Genomic DNA, 17,591 nt, shown 5'->3' on the forward strand with positions numbered 1-17,591 from the left:
TCTTGGGCTTAAGCAATTCTCTTGCCTCAGCCTCTCAAGTAGCTGGGACTACAGGCACCTGCCACAACACCTGGCTATATTTGTTGTTGTTGTTGTTGCAGTTGTCATTGTTGTTTTAGCTGGCCTAGGCTGGGTTTAAACCAGCGCCTCACTCACTGAGCTACAGGCCCCACCCAAGAAATAACGATTTCTATTTTACATGCACTAATTTTTCTTTTAACAACTTATCTTCACTACAAATACCCTCAATCCTCTAATAAACCTTGGTATACCTCTGCACGGATGATGCATTTTCTCTCTTTTCCTGATTACCACCCTAAAATGTTCTTCATCAGTCACTGCATGTCTGAACCAGACCAGCCAGAACACCAACAGAAGAATAGATGATGCCATTATTTTTTCGCCAGAATATTCCAGAAAAAAATCAAATATCTCTTTACTTTTATCAGCCTTGCTTATATCTGGCACTCAGAAAAAAAAAATCTAGGCACTATTTATTGCTCTCAAACGCCATTAATATTTCCTATTATTTTGTTCATATTCTGCAACTAGAGAAGAATCTCCAACTCATGAAATAGATGCCATGGGTAGAGATACCTAAGGAATTAAGAGGTGGACCTATTTTGTCAGGTTACACCGTAACAGATATCATAGCCTTGCAGCCCTGCACACCTCACGAACTACTTTTGCTTACTCTTCTGCAAACAGTATTTAACCAACATTGAACACCTAAAATAATTACGATGGGGAAATATGACCCGATAAGACCACCCATACATCCTATTCCTACTCTCAAAGGGCTTACATTCTAGAGAGAAAATAAGACATTCAGATGAAATGGTGTTACACGGGTTACGATTCTTTTCTTCAACAGTGGGAATGAAGGCGGGACTTCATGAAGCTAAGGACATTTGCCATTGCAACCTCTGATCTCCATTTTTGAAACTTCTGCTTTCTTCTGAGCTCTATATTTTATCATCTTAGCATTTCCCCGTAAGCGTTTATCAAACCGATGTGACATGGGTGTGACTTAGATCTTCAGTCATATTCCTCATCTGTAAATCAGGTGAACATCAAAATTATGTAAATCCTCCACAGCCGCCAAATGGAAGATTATAATCAAATAAGCACCTGCATCTTATCGCTAAGTTGATAAGAAAACACAAAAGGCTCCGAGGCTGAATCCTGGAGCAGTTACGGCTACAAACGGCATTTGCTTTTTAAGAGAACCTAGACTACTGCTCCAGGTCTAAATGAACCCGATCATTAATTTTTTCCTTCATTTAACCAGCAGATAGTCTGTGTCTGTCACTATTCAAAAAGGACAGCAGCAGACAAAACAATATTCTTGCTCATTATAGAAGGGGAGATAAACAACAAATACACATATAATAGATAATAAAACATCAGTGGTCATTGAAGGCTTTGAAAGAAGAAAACTATTTGAGCGGCTAAAAAGGGCTGGATATATTATTCAGATAGAGTGGTCAAAATCTTTAAAAATGTCACTGTGAGCAGAAATCTGCATAGAGTGATGGGGTGATGCATGAATATCTCTGGAGAAAGAGTGGCCCCACCTAAAAAACGAAATATGGGAAGCTGTAGCTCAAAAGACATGAAAAAGTAAGGATCGTAATTATTGGATTCATGCTAAAACTTAGCCCAATTACTTGACATAGAGGCTAAGTCCTTTTATTTAAAAATAATTTTTTAAAAGAAAATTTTGGCAAAGTTTGCACTGTCCCAAGAATCCAAAGAGGAGATATAGGCAAGCCTCAAAGTACTCCTTGTTGAATGCTAGAGAGTTTTAAAGTCGCACCTGCTAAAATAAAATACTACTCTAGGTATCCCATTTCATCTTCTCCTATAAGCTAGATGCTATAATGATTCCCCATTTTATAGATCAATAGACCAAGGCAAGAAGAAGCAGAGTCACTTTTTCAAGGTCACCAACCACGCATGGAATGGTGAAATCTAACAATATACAACTTCTTTTGTATTAAATGACTGTAGTAAGTCCTTCTTTTTTTCTTCTAAAAACTTACTGAGCAGTAACTGTGCTGCATCATATTCCAAATGTGAAAGGAATAAAAGGCACCATCTTTTCATCAAATTAGCTTCAATGTATGCGTGAAAACGAAACCCACATACTCCCTCAAAATGTAAAATGGTACCTAGGAGCACATTCCGGGAACAAATGCAAAGCTTAGGGGAAAGTGTTGGTTGGTGTGACTATGAGCTGAGTATGGCCTGGGACTAGAAAACATTGCAGCTAACCTTCTTTTTATTTTTTTATTTATTTATTTTTTGCCCCTCCTCACATAAGAAGCAGTTGCAGAAACTGGGGTGGTGAGCTTGGAGAAGAGAGCACTCAGCGGGGATTTGATAACTGTCCACAAATATTTGGAGAACTGTCATGTGGAAAAGAAATTAGATTTGTTCTATATATCCCCAGGGGTGAAAGCGATAGAAAGATTTCACCACCATGTAAGGAAGGACTTTCAAACAAAATACGGAGAACTCTAGAGCTCTCTAAAGAGGGGATGGGCTCTGGGACACGGAGCCTCTGATCGCCGGGCAGGACGGCCTCTTCAATGACATCTCCTGTCGGGGAAAGAGGAGGAGGGTGGGTGGAGGACATGAATGCTAAGATCTTTTCTGAGGCTGACAATGTATTATTTTGTCAGTGATAAATGAAATTTCTCTCAATCCAGGTACTTAAGCTCTTAGGAAGCGCATCTTTTCTTTAAAGAGCATTTTGAAGAGCGCTCTGAAATGTTTTGGCTATCCTGTCTACATCTCCGCATGTTATTTCTGGTGCTTAATTGATAATAAATAATCCTCTGGAGATGTGTTTTATTTCTTCCTTGCTTGCTCTTCCTAGGTCTCCAGCCATACACCAACTACAGCTTCACACTTGCGGCTTGTACATCTGCTGGGTGTGCTTCCAGCGAGCCTTTTCTAGGTCAGACACTGCAGGCGGCCCCGGAAGGTAATGAAAAGATATTTCATTAATATAATGAATAATATAATATACATGATTTGGGGGAAGAAGTTTTTATGTGGCATTTGGAACTAAACTCTATCAATTCCTTTGATAGTACAAAATAAAACTGTATTCTAAGTTCTCAGCCTTCAGGCTTGGTTAAACTATATATAGCCTTCCCTGGTAAGTTTTCTGTTAGTTCTTTAACCCTTTAAGAGTTGCTTTTTGGTGGAAAAAAAGAATGATTGCACATTTGGATATGAAATTCACCAAAACCCAAAAGTTCAGCAAACATTTCTAAAGCACTTTATAGATATACCTCATATATATAATATGGAATATTACATATGTAGTATATGCTCACTGTTGAAGCTGATTAAAATATTCTTTGCCCACAAGAACTTACAACCAATTAGAAGTAATGGGAGAAGCAGCAGACTTTATAAGGAGAGAAAATCTGAGGGGTGATGTTAAGAAAAAGCAAATGAGCAGAATGCTGAGGTTAATCTGAGGAAGGAACATTTATGATCAGTCATCATCGAGAAACGCTTTCTGGACACATGACTTCTGGGATGGAGCACCAAAAAATAAGGATTTTTAACAAACAAGTAATGGAGGAGATACACAAACACAACATGCGGGAATGTAGAGTGGGACGACCACCTGAGAAGGAGAATTGGCAATGTTGATTAAATTTAAGTTGTTAATTCCCCATAACACACAGCAGCCTTATTCTCATAATTTATACCAGAAACTATTCCACACTACTCAAGGAGGCATGTACCAGGATATTTATTGAAGACGTTTTGGGGTCACTTAATAGCAAATGTTGGGAACAATTTACGTGTCCATGAGGGGGGGAATTGCTAAATAAATTCAGAGACTCAGATTATAGAGCTATGCATCAGCTTAAAAGAATGAAATGATCTGTTCATATAAAGAGGAAACTATAGGGCTATTGCAAAGTATATTAATATGTTTTATGTATAAAAGCATGCTAAGAAATGACATTTATTTCTAATGACGAATAAATAAATTCATAGAAAAAAATCTGAAAGTATACACACTCAGCTGATAGCAATGGTGACCTGTGGGTTGGGAATTGGGATGTGTTATGTCATTACCGTCAAAAGAAATAAGTATTTTTTAGCCTTAATTCTTGCCCTGTTTTTCATGTGGGGAAACCGAGGCTTAAGTTTCTAAACAGAAATAGAGTGTTAATTACTACCGTGGAATTCTGAAATCCTTGTCCATAACTCTTCTAACGAAAGGGATTGTTGTACCTCAGAATATTAGACCTGAACTTCCTACCAGTAAATGGGGAATAAAATGGAAAATTCCACATATGGGGCATATGGCTCCTCCCCAGGAACTCACTAATGATGTTTTCTATATAAAGAATGTTTCATGTCAAAAAGCTTAGTGTTCCTTTGAAAGGAAGAAACCAGCAGTGGATTTTTTGGAAAGGTAAACTATCAAATGGATACTTTGATGATAATGGATAATTTCTAAAGGATCTATCAACCCGTTTTGGCTGAAACTCAAACCTGATGAAATAACGGGGGCTCTTCTTCCTGTTTACTGTACCAAATCCATATATTTAAATTCATCGAAAATATGAATCTATTTTCCCACTTTCCCCAACAAAATTTCTTAAAAGGGCTAATATTTTTGACATAAAAATTATAGCTTTCAACAGGGCAGGGGAGCATGATGTGAGAAATGTTGTCTTTGATTTCTTTTTTTTAACTTTATGCACCTTTTATTCAACACTAATAACTATGCAAAGATACAATAAACTAAATGAACTTTCCTCTGCAGAAGAAGCAGGTTGAACTCAGATCCATTTTTCCGGTTGTACAAGTGCCATTTGCATGCAACCTGTATATAAAACAAATGCAGTGTGAACATGTGGAGATTTTATGGGAACAATCAGCAGTTACGTTAAGTTTTGTTGTTCTCCTGTAAAGTGGAAACAAATATATCCTTTTAGATTATTAGCCCAGATATAACTAATCATAAAATGCCAATGTTTGAAGTAAATCAAAAATGACTTTGAAGGCCTACTGTTTGGTTGCCTAAGTGGATGTGGAAGGAATCAAAAGAAGCATTTGTTCACAGCCAACCAGGGCTCTTCTCACTCATTTGCAATCTAAAAAATAATAATAGTAATAATACACATTACAACCTCATTGATAAACTGGACACAGTTCTCTCTAATTTTATTCTCATGGGAAATTGTGTACCTTTAGTCAAATAATGGGAAGCGTTTGAACTGGATTATTACTCTCTTTTTTAAAAAATGACTGCCATCCCCGTGAGCTCCAGTTCATTTCAGAGATGAATCACGGAAACTGCAGGCATGCTTTCCTCTAGCTCTGATAATGTGGAAAAGAAAAAGGAAAAGCAAACCAATCTTTCTCAGTTTTGTTCCAGATTCCTCTTTCTCCGTCCTCCTTTTACCTGTTATCCTCCCCTGGGTCCCTTTTCAACTCTGCTTATAACTGGCAGTCTCCTTTGGAATTCTCAAGTACTGGCTTTACCTCCTGACAAAGGCTGAGAGCTTCCAAATACAAAGCACTCATCAAGGCGACTTTCATGGATTTCAAGCCTATTTAAACCAGGGGCCCACGTGTTTCTATCTGGGGGTTTTCCGCATTCTTTAACCTCAGTGTTGTAACACTTCTGTAATCTCTCCAACTCTCTTTCCTTCCTGTTTCCCTCTCTCCAATGCCACCTGCCCCTCCCCTAAACCCATCCCTAGTGCTTCCCTGTTCCCTGAGTTGTAGTTTGCAAATGCCTCATAAAAACCTCATTACTGTTAAATACTAACACCGCTTTAAAATGTTGTTCTTCCTTTCCATCCCTTCTGCCGCTGTTAGTCCCGATCCTTAGGCCTCTAGATTCGCAGAACTAGGTTCCCTGTCTCTCAGAATTTTTCCTTTTCTTTACAGTCCCCATCCTAATCCCTTTTCCCCTTTTGCTGCAATTGTCATATCTCATATCCGTCACCTCCATAAAATACGATTTTCATCCAGAAAGACCCAAATCCATAATTCCGTAATAAAGCAAAATAGACCCCTTTATGTGTAAGTTTCAACATTTGCCAACGTATCACATGTCTGTCTTCCCATATGCCATGCGACGCCCCAGCTGGGCTGAGGTACAGAGGCCCACCAGGCTGTCCTGTGTCTCTAGTACTTGGTGTGGGCTCCCCTCAGCCTAGTACCCTCTCCCCACCTCCTCGCTCGGGGAACTCGCACTTTTTCCGAATGTGGCTCACATGGATCATCTCCTAGAAGTCTTCCCCATGAGCATCTACTTCCTGCCCATCCCCAGCTCACCCTCCAGGTTAACCTTTCCAAGGGCTCTAACAGCCACTGTGCTTCCTTCTCTTAAAGCATGTGTCACCCTGGTGTGTAAGTTTTTATTTTCTCATCTTTGTTCACATAAGCTTCTTGAAGGATAGGATGGTACGTCCCTCTCCACACATCTATAGAGTCTGACGTGTAAAATGACAAGAAGTTGGGGGGAATGTTGAATGAATAAATTAACAAATAGTAAATAATCCAGAAGCCAATGTGTCTTTGAAAACCCCCACCTTTTACTTAGTGAAATCAAAAGAAAACAGACAAAAAACTGGTTCCCAGTACCAGATTTCAGGAGAAAACTAATCTGCAAATTATGTTGAGAATTTTGATCTGGAATGAAGATTTGTGGGGACAGAAAAAGTGGGCAACATTCTATGGAACTCAAGTATACTTAACAAATCCAGCAGACACGTTCTTATTCTGGTAGTCGTTGTGTCAAGACCCACTGAGGTCTTCTGACCTCCTCTACTTTAACTTCCAAGCTAGATTACCCTGCCACTATCTACTTCCCTCACTAATATCCATTTCTTTCCCCTGAACTGCCTTAACTCTGCCCTCTATTATACTATTATACAGGATGGGTTTTACTGGTGGCACATGTAAAACGGGGGCAGGAGAAAGGAAGCAAATTCACCACCTGGGACTCATTAAGACCTTTCATCAAAGGCGGGCCTTACTCCAACAAAGATTTCTTGCGGTTGTCGAGATAACCATGTCCCTCCCCATCACTGTGCAAGTAAAATTGCAGCCCTTACTAGTGAGGTATACATTGGAACCTCATCTTGTCAATCAAACCAATTGACACAGGGTTATTACCAACTTGAACAAGGCCTTTGCCAGCCTTTATAAATATGAAATTCGACGTTAATGTGAAACAAACCCCCAATTTGGTTTCATTTGCATTCATTAGCTCCTCCAGTTCCACATGCTTTATCGAGTGGTTCAAACTGGAAACTAAACCTTTCTAGCACCTTGGTGATTTTTAATCCATCCTTCAAGGTGAAAAAGATATAACTGCAGGAAAGAAATTAGGAACCAAGCCTTTATACTTTATCTACTGAATTAACATGTTGAACTCAGAACTCTAACTGGTAAGTTGAGTCATCTGGTAGCCGTCGGCAGAGAAACTGACACATAAAGGCAGACTGTGACGTGTGGATTTTTCCAAGTGTCTAGAACAGAGCGAGCTCTCCTGACCATGCTCCTAAATAAATTGCAGCATTTGAATGTCCTGAAAATTTTTCTTCTGAAAGTGTCAAAATCTTCTCCTTTACAGAGTAACGTACAAAGAAGATACGATCACCCAAAAGCTATTGATTACAGAGAACCTAATATTGAAATGAGTTTCTTAAAGCTCTGTCTATTCCAAGCATAACTAGGTGACAGCATAAATTGGTAGGATTGATCTTTCTCATTGCCAGGTTCTCCATCAATAGGTTTGTTCATTTGTAAGAGAGCCCTTAAAGATTTGACCTTGAACTACAATGATTTGTGTGTATATTTTATCTTTTATGCAGAAGTGTAAACTCCATGAAAGAATGGGCCACGTCTTAGTCAACTTGGATTCCTTAGAACTGCCTAGCGTGCCCTTTGCAGGAGATATCTTTACAATAAATTGATTCATTCATTTAGTCATTGCACTATCTATAGGGACACACTGAACAAATAAGCCAGAGAAGACCCCTGCCTTCACAGAACAAAGTTCGCATCAAAGCACAGGGCTGTGCAGTCATAACAACACAAAAATCATAGTATGTCAAAGAAAGTAGATGATTACGGTATTATGAGTATTAAGAGGGGAACAGAAATGAGCATCTGACCAAGAGGATCTGGATTAGGATATCTTAGGGCTCTAGCTAGAGTTAGGGAAGGATAGTCAAATAAGGCTTCCCAACAGGTGATACACAAGGTACTGAACTATGGGAATACAATGCAAAAATGTCACGTTGTCAGGAGCAAAAGTGCTCCAGGCAGATGGAATGGAAGTGCCAAAACCCAGAGGTAGGACAGAACTTAAAGCGTTCTGGGAACAGGAAAAAATCTGACATGGCTAGAGTTTTGCAAATAATGGAAAGAATGGTACCTGGCCAGAGACAGAAAGACGTGGGATCCTACAGATCATCACAAGGAATTGGAATTGTATTGTATGAATAAGCTCAAAGGCATTTGCATTGGCTTACACATACACTTTTGTAAACATTCCAGTAGAACAAGGAAGGGCCAGATTTAAAACACAGAGACCAGTTTAGAGGTTATGACAGGAGTCCATGAGAGGCAAAAATGTGCCTTGGACCAAGAGAGGCAGCAGTAAACATGTAGAGAACTAGGCAGAATCTGCAGGGCTTGATGATACTTATATTTGGAAGTAGAAAAAGTGAACGCCTCAAGGAAAGCTTTTTATGTATTTTGCCCAAGAAAATGGATAGAAGGACAAGACCAGGAGATGCATAGATTGTAGATGGGATATCTAAGAGTTCTATGCCAGATGTTTTAAGTTTTTGATATACAATTAGTCATCCAAATGGAGGTGTCAAGAAAGCAGTTGGAATTGTTGTTTTTTTTCATTTCTGATTAATCTGAAGGGACATACAATTAAGTTTACATTGTTTGCGTTTGTCAGGTAAAATTCAAGTTGCAGTTGAGTCCTTCACCCAGGAACTGGGTCGTATACCCTACATTAGACCCATTAGGTGGGAACTTACTGAACCCCTCCCCTCCTTCCCCTTCTTGAATGTGACTGTGTTTTTCTCAATACAATCAACAGCCTGTCGTTGTTGATTTACTATTTTAACATAGTACCGAGTACATGGGATGCTTGCTTTTCCAGTCTTGAGATACTTTACTTAGGAATCCATCCAGGTAAATACAAATGATGTAAAGTCTCCATCTTTTCTATGGCTGAATAGTATTCCACGGTCTACATATACCGCAGTGTATTAATCCATTCATGGGTTGATGAACAACTTGAGTTGTTTCCACATCTTTGCAGTTGTGCATTGAGTAGTTTAGATTCTTAAGTCTGAAGCCCAGGAGAGAATTTTAATCTAGAGATACTCACTTAGAAATCGTCACTGTATAGATGATATTTTAAACTGAGGCTGAATGGAGATCACCTAGGAAGTCAGTGCTGGAAGATAAGAGAGGAGGAAAGAACCGGGCAGTGGAGGAGAGGAAGCGGAGTAGAGGGATGGGACGGAGAGCCTGGTCTCTGAGCACTACCCACATCATTATAAGGTCAAGGAGGGGAGGAGAAGCCGGTAAATGAGGCCAGAGGAGGAAAAAGGAAACAAGCACAGTACTAGCCTGAGAGGGAAAGGGAAAGAACGCTTGTCTGTCGAATTGTAGAGTTCAGATAAACACCAGATTACACTCACTTCACACATTCCAGGTAAATGGTGTCAAAGTTTAAAATCCCTAGACATCTCCCAGGCCTTGATTTAAATTACAGTCCCAGTGACAGCCAAGCTGGAGAAACTTTCCACCACTAGTTGTGGCATTCACTTCCTAAGGCAATTCAAAAGTAAAGTAGTCCTACATGGTGTGAGGGTGGATACACGCCCCCAGGTGAGGGGCTCGTTTACAACTGGAACTTTATTCTGGAAGTGAGAACAGTGTAATCTAAAAATTTGTACCCTCGTATGAAGTTGAAAAAAGAAAAGTAAAATAGTCAAAATAATAATGAAAACAAGTGTACATGCAATTATGTATTTCATCTCCAAAGTAAATAAAATGTATTTTGGTTCCTCACAGCAAGATTTGTTTTTGTCAACAGGTAAAAATATCGTAGTTCATGGGGTGATGGTGTGACTTCTGATAAGGTGTTTATTTTATCCTAACAATAAAACCACATTGCATTATTTTTGCCAGGAGTTTGGGTGACACCTCGACACATTATCATCAATTCTACAACGGTGGAATTATATTGGAGTCCGCCAGAAAAACCCAACGGGCTCATTTCTCAGTATCAATTGAGTCGTAATGGAACCTTGCTTCTGCTGGGCAGAAGGGAGGAGCAGAATTTCACTGATAAAAACCTCGAGCCCAACACCAGGTAAAGAAAACTTTAGCAATCATACAGTAAGATTTTTATATCTTTCAGGGTTAAAAAAGAATACATTTTCCAATGAAAGTTACTAAATTATTGAATTGATTTCCTCATTCGTTAGGCATTCCCTAACTGACAAAAGCTCTAAATCGTTTAGTCTTCAGAATACGTGACATTTCTAAAAAATATAAATCATTAGTCTCCTATTTGACATAAGAGGATGGGAATTTTTAAACATATAAAAGAGGCAAAGTATTAAGCTTTAAAAATTATCAAATAATCTTTAAAACCATGTATTTCTAAACTAGCAATTAAAGAAATTTAAAGTGTTTTATTCCACCACAAACCCATTGTACAACAAAACTGCTTCTCCTCATACAATGCTTTCTCTAAGTGCTCCGGTACATACAGAGGTGAGCAGTTTGAGGGGAAAAGTTCCACATATTTGCAATTCCTTTCCATTCATTTCTCAGCAGAGACAGACTATCTCTTACATCAACAGATGTTTTATTGTAGAGAGTAGAGATCAATTTCGTTTTATTGTAGAGAATAGCAGATCAATTTAAAAACATCTTCCTCTAAACATATATCCCTGAACTCCAATCCACTTAAAAATGGAGAAGATTAATTCAAATCCTCCACAATCCACCAGCATGCTCCAAGACTTTCGTGAAATCTTCAAGAAAAACTAAGAATTACTCATGGGTTAAGCATAAAGTTGAGAGTGGCTGAAATAGTGATGGTCTGGAGAGAATGTAGCCTGTGCTAGAACCACTATCAAGTCAAGACAAGGAACAAATAATTTGCAATAGGTCACAAATTTAGAACTAAACAATGGATGAAAAAATGAACAGTCATTGTTCGAGCCTCGTGTGCACTGCCTGATCTCATTGTTCCTTTATCCATACAGATACCTTTACAAGTTAGAAGCCAAAACTGGAGGTGGCAGCAGCACTAGTGATGATTACTTTGTGCAGACACCATTATGGACACCAGAAGAAATCCATCCTCCATATAATATCACAGTAATGGGGCCTTATTCCATATTTGTTGCTTGGACACCACCAGGTAAAAAAACAAAACCTCTGTGTATGTGTGTGTGTATACATATATATGTGTGTGTGTAGAATTTTTTTTTTTTTAAAGACAGAGTCTCACTTTCTCACCCTTGGTAGAGTGCCATGGTGTCACAGCTCACAGCAACCTTCAGCTCTTGGGCTTAGGCGATTCTCTTGCTTCAGGCTCCCAAGAAGCTGGAACTACAGGCACCCACCACAATGCCTGGCTATCTTTGTTGAAATTTGGCCGGGCCAGTTTCAAGCCCACCACCCTCGCTATGTGGGGCCAACTCCCTATTCACTGAGCCACAGGTGCCACCCATATGTAGAATATTTTAAAGGAAATTAATTAGAGATAAATATAGAACTATGAATTTAGTAAATCAGAAGAATATGGTCTACCTCTTGCATAAATATGAACAGAATAGTCTAAGCCACACTCCTGAGTGTTAAATGCATGAGTGTATATATATGTGTGTATATATATATACACACATATGTACATATAGAGAGATATAAAGATGTAGATAGATACATGTATAGTATACTTTTATATGAAAGCAATAAAAATATTATTTTAAAATATATTTCAATAGATGTAGAGGGTACAAATGTTTCCTTGTTATATGGATGAATTGTATAGTGGTGAATTCAGAGCTTAAAGTGTACTCATCACCAGAGTAGTGTGCATTGGACCCAATAGGTAATTTTTAATCTCTCAGCCTCCACTCTTCTCTTTTCTTAGTTTCCAATGTTCATTATACCATTTTCTGACTATATATACCCATCATTTATCTCTCACTGATAAGCAAGAATATGTGATGTTTGTTTTCCATTTTTGAGATACTTCACTTAGGATAATAGTCTCCGGCGCCTTCCACATTGCTGCAAAAGGTATTATTATTTCATTCTTTATGAGGCTGAGTAGTACTCTACGGCATATACGTATACACATACCACATGTCCTTTATGCACTCATTAGTTCATGGGCATTTAGATTGATTCTATATCTTTGCAATTGTGAATTGTGCTACAATAAACAATCCAGCACTGGTCTGTTTGATATAGTGATTTTTTTCCCTTTGTGTAGATAACCAGTAGTGGGTCTACTTTACTCTTTGAGGAATCTCCTTACATTCCCACCAACAGTGTCTAAGCTTTCCCCTTTTACCACATCTACACCAATGTCTATTGGTTTTTGACTTATTAATAATGGCCATTCTGACAGGAGTAAAGAAGTATTTCATTGTGATTTTAATTTGCATTTTTCTGATGATTAGTAATATTGAGGATTTTTCCTTATGTTTGTTGGCCATTTGTATATCTTCTTTTGAAAAAAAAAAAAACTTCCTCATGTCTTTTGCCCACTTTTCAATGGGGTTCTTTGTTTTTCTTGCTTATTTGTCTGAGTCTTTATCGATTCTGGATATTAGTTCTTTGTTGGATGTTTATTTCAAGACTATTTCTTTCCATTCTCATCCAGAGTAGCATGTTTCTCTACTCTGTTATCTGTTATTTCCTTTGCTGTGCATAAATTTTTTAGTTTAATTAAGTTCTACTTATTTATTTTTATTGTTGCTATATTTGCTTTGGGGGGGGGTCTAGTCATATTTATTTATTTATTTTTTTTTGCCTAGGCCAAAGTCCAGAAGAGTTTTTCCTATGGCTTCTTCAAGAACTTTTATACGGTTATGGTTTCAGGTGTTACATTTAAGTCTTTATCTTCAGTTAATGTTTGTATACTTTTAAGCAAAATCTGAAAAATTTAAAAATCTGTCTTCTTACTCATCTATATCCAAGTCAAGTCATACAGGTCAGAATTTCCTTGAACATTCCCTATCACAAGACTCCTTTGATTAGATCATTGGCATCAAACTGTTTCTCTATATTATATCAATGAATGGGAAATTTGGAAAGACATTAGCCTTCTCCACTCATATACCTTAGGTTGTAACCAATGATGGTAGCTGAATAGCCTTCCTGGGGTATTTAGTCACTATTGGATTATCTTGTGATTAGTACATTTTTATATTTTGACTTAAGTATCATCCTCAGATGAAATCCTGATTGTGTTAGCACCATGGAGTGAAGATTGAGTGAAACCTGCTTGCCCTATCTTTTTAATTTTTATTTACTTATTTATTTATTCATTCATTTTACAGAGTCTCACTCTGTCACCTTGAGCAGCCTCAAACTCTTGGGCTCAAATGATCCTCTTGCCTCAACGTCCTGAGTAGCTGAACTATAGGCACCCGCCACAATGCCCAGCTAGTTTTTCTATTTTCAGTAGAGAGCGGGTCTTGCTCTTGCTCAGGCTTGCCTTGAACTCTTGAGCTTAAGCAATGTACCTGCCTCAGCCTCCCAGAGTACAAGGGTTATAGGTGTGAACCACCATGCCTGGCCCCCTATCTTTTTTTTTTTTTTTTTTATTGTTGGGGATTCATTGCAGGTACAAGAAACCAAGTTTTTACATTGATTGCATTTGTTAGGTAAAGTCCCTCTTAGAATTGTGTCCTGCCCCCAAAAGGTGCATTGGACATATGGAGAACTGTTTTTCAAATAAAATTTTAAACTGATTAAGGGGTTAAAGCGCTTCAAGAATACTTGATTTTATTTTTAATATCTGTTCTTAAGATTCTATTTAAAAAATGCCTATGGTTCGCATTAAATTTTAAGTTTAGCCATAATTCAACATGGCACTAAACAATTAGTTAATAAGCATTTTGATCATCAGCAGATCAATTCTACAAATAATTAGCAACAACATATTTTTCATTGAATTGAACAGTCAAACCAGGTAATATTGTATAGTCATAAGGATAATGTAAAAGTCTAACATATAAAACTTAAATTCTCATAAACTAACATCCTTATGATATCATAATCACAGATCACAAAGAAGATCCCTTTTTTGCTCAAACTCACAGAAGAAAATTTATAAGAACTTTATAAACAAAGAAAAATTTGAGTTACTCTAAGATATTAAATGCACATGATTTCATCTACTTTTTGTTTTAAAGTAAAATATGATGTGTTAAACAAAATATAAAGAAATAATCAATAGTGGTAGCAAGTGTTATAAAGTGCTATAATCTTTAAGTTTTAGAAACATAGGCACTCTTATATCCAATTCTTAATTTCTGTGGAGGAGGAGATGTATCTTCTGCTGTGGGAAATATACAAATTTGCAGTCCCCTTTAAGGAATTGATTTCTATTCTCATGGAATAGCATTGCTATCTTGTAATTTTTGTTTAGCATTTTTCTCCTTGGCATTTTTATAGTGCTATTGTGTTTTCGTGCCACAAAGTAAAATGAGGCTGAATAGAACCAACTTGAGACCAGATTCAGCCAGATTGGAGATTTTTCAGATTCAGGCCATGGTCTTCTACAGTACAAATTCTCAAAGAACAATAAGAGTAAGTCCAGAATGATAAGCAAAGTTGACAATACCCTTGCCATATGACTAGGAAGTCTCATGTTTTATCAAATTATCTGTTATTTTAACATTTTTGTACATATAAATGGCCTTTGCTAGTCTGAAGACTTCATGCCCTGTATAGATTTTAAAATATCTTTATTTTATGACAATTAAAGTAAGACAAAGGAGAAAGCCAGGATTCATATCCAAGTATTGTCTCTTATTAACTGACCTTAAATAGTTCATTTATTTCTCTAGGCCTCAGTTTTCTCCATCTGTAAAATGGAGATGATAGTACTTACATGTAGGGTTGTTGTAAAGATTAAACAAAATAATTTATGAAATTGTTATATATTACCTGGTATAATATTTATAGATAGTGATTATTGTTATTTGCTCCAATATTTGCAAGGTCTCAAGACTGCCATTTTCAAAATTATAAAACTGTCTATTACAGGATTGGGTTAGTAAATTTTCAAAACTTTTTTTAAACTTCCCAGCATTATGTTATTTTTTTTCTTTGAATTCAAAAATCATATTTTTATGTTTCATGTATAATGTTTCCATTTAGAAAAGTGTCATTGTGGAATAAAACACAATTTTTGCTTGTTGACTATAACCTTAGCTCTTGCCTACCTCAGGCTTTGTAGAAATTATTCAGTCTAGTCCAGTCTGGGGGAAATGGTAGGAATGCTCACACACTAACTCCGACCATATAACCAATTGTTAGTAAATCTATAATATCCAGACCTGTAAATCTTTTTGTTTCAGATGCATAAAATCCATCACAGAAATCATGTAATATATGAAAAGATTAAAATCTTAAATTCAACCTTTTCCCTGGTGCCTAGAAGGATTTTCAACTCTGCAAATAGTCAGAAGATTTTAATGTGTGTATAATCTACAGTTGATTTTATTGGAAAGTACCTCATGCTGTGTTTTGATTTGGATAATAAAAATATTTTTCTGCTCCTGAGTAGTCACAAATATATATTTTAAACTGAAAGAAAACAAACTTGTTGAAAGTGGAGGTTACTTGCTCACAATCAACAGTTTTCCAGATATTCATTATATTCTCCATCATTAGTGATTCCACCCTAAGCAGAGCTGAATAATGGGCAGAGTCCTCCATAATTGGAGTTCCCAAACCTGAATGAACAGTAGGGTCACCTAGAAAGCCTATGTAAAGACAGATTCTCCACCCCAAGTTTACAGAGTAAGAATCTCCAGGGATGAAGGGAAGAAATCTAGGACTTATAGTTCCCCATATCACTTTGATGTGCTGCCAAATTTAGTAAGCTTGGATCACACACCAAGCAAAAGGGGGTAATTATAATTATGCTGTGAAATGTGAATAAAAGCAGTTTCTCTTGACCACCCAAAGCTAGAACAGTGGTTAAATTAATTGATTTTCTTCATATGCATTTTGTTTGTGGTTAATATGAACAGAATAACCTTAACCAGGTAAGTTCCTGGGAGAAAAAAAGTCTATGTGAATGCTTGGCAACAGAAAAAAACACTTAGGCCAATAACTGGATTTTCCATTTTCAAATTGTTGTTCTAATGCTACACATAAACTAAGGCTTACTACATGGTTATAAATCCTACTCGGAAGAAGGAGTAAGGTCTAGGGAAGAAGTGAGATTATCCATGGGAAGAATACATGGACAGTACTAGCAAAATCTTATACAGACATGCATATTACTTGTTATATTTGCCATTTGTTAAATTCCTACCATGAAAAAATACTTTGATACCTACTTTCCCTGCCTTACCTTAGTTAATTCTTATGTAAAATCTAGAAGAGGCAATATTATTATTCCATATTAAGAGAAGAAATTTCAGTCTCAAGAAATAACTTAATTTTGCCATGTCTAATGGACTGTTTTGGATAATGCTCCAAAAAGCTCCAACATTTTTGGCCCAAGCTTTTAGGAAAACACCCTTTGAGAAAGTGGCTGTCTCTCAGCCAGGAGAGAGCTCTCTGGAAAGGGCAGATCACTCCACCTACCCACAGCTGCGTGTTCTGTGAAGGCTTCCTCTTCCCTCTCTCTGGGGAGCCCTTCCCTCCCTGCCATGTCAGAGGCCATGACCAAGATGGCCACACATGTGGGTAGTGGGGTAGGAGTTTCTGAAGCTGCTCTGCTCATGGACGGGCAGGCAGGTCCCTGGGGCCTGTGCAAGGCACCTGGTCCCCTCCACATGGCTGGGCCTCAGGCCTTGACCCTCCCCTTGCATGGCTGTAGCCTGCCTTGTCATCTCTGCCACCACCTCCTCCCCTGAGTGCAGAGCTCAGTGGAGTTCGTGCCACCCTGCTCCTACCAGATCCTAGATCTTCCTAGACTGAAACCCCAGAAGGCCCAGGTGGGAGGGCACAGTGACCCCAGGAAGCCTCCTGACTCCCCCACTCCTGAGCAGTACTACCCATGTCTGAAGCATATCCTTATTTTTCCCTTAAAAATGTGGACCAAAAAGTGCACATTATAAATGGCAAAATATCGTACTATAAGGTGGTCAAGGTCACACAGCAGAGTCAGGATTCAAATCCAGGCCTGCTCTCTGCTGCTGTCTTTTAAGAGCAATTCCTTCCTGTCTTTGGCTAAACTCTTAAGTCCAAATCAAACTTTTCATTTATTGCCCAAAGTCTCTCAGATTTATGATAGATCAACTATGCTTTTGAAATAGTGGCCCAGAGGGCCAAGAAACAGAACT

The 17,591-nt window shown here is 37.9% G+C and overlaps 1 protein-coding gene across 1 annotated transcript in view; it reads left to right on the forward strand.

Annotated features, from left to right (window-relative positions):
* The window catches only part of USH2A (usherin), a 775,219-nt gene that overhangs the window by 645,079 nt on the left and 112,549 nt on the right, over nucleotides 1–17,591 (forward strand). Inside the window, exons 55-57 of the mRNA XM_003800142.1 lie at nucleotides 2,885–2,992; nucleotides 10,225–10,408; nucleotides 11,313–11,470. Of these exons, the coding sequence (XP_003800190.1) occupies nucleotides 2,885–2,992; nucleotides 10,225–10,408; nucleotides 11,313–11,470 (450 nt within the window). The remainder of the gene's footprint in view (nucleotides 1–2,884; nucleotides 2,993–10,224; nucleotides 10,409–11,312; nucleotides 11,471–17,591) is intronic.

The sequence above is a fragment of the Otolemur garnettii genome, unplaced genomic scaffold, assembly GCF_000181295.1.
Source record: "Otolemur garnettii isolate 467f Iridium unplaced genomic scaffold, OtoGar3 scaffold00168, whole genome shotgun sequence".
Taxonomy (NCBI): Eukaryota; Metazoa; Chordata; class Mammalia; order Primates; family Galagidae; genus Otolemur; species Otolemur garnettii.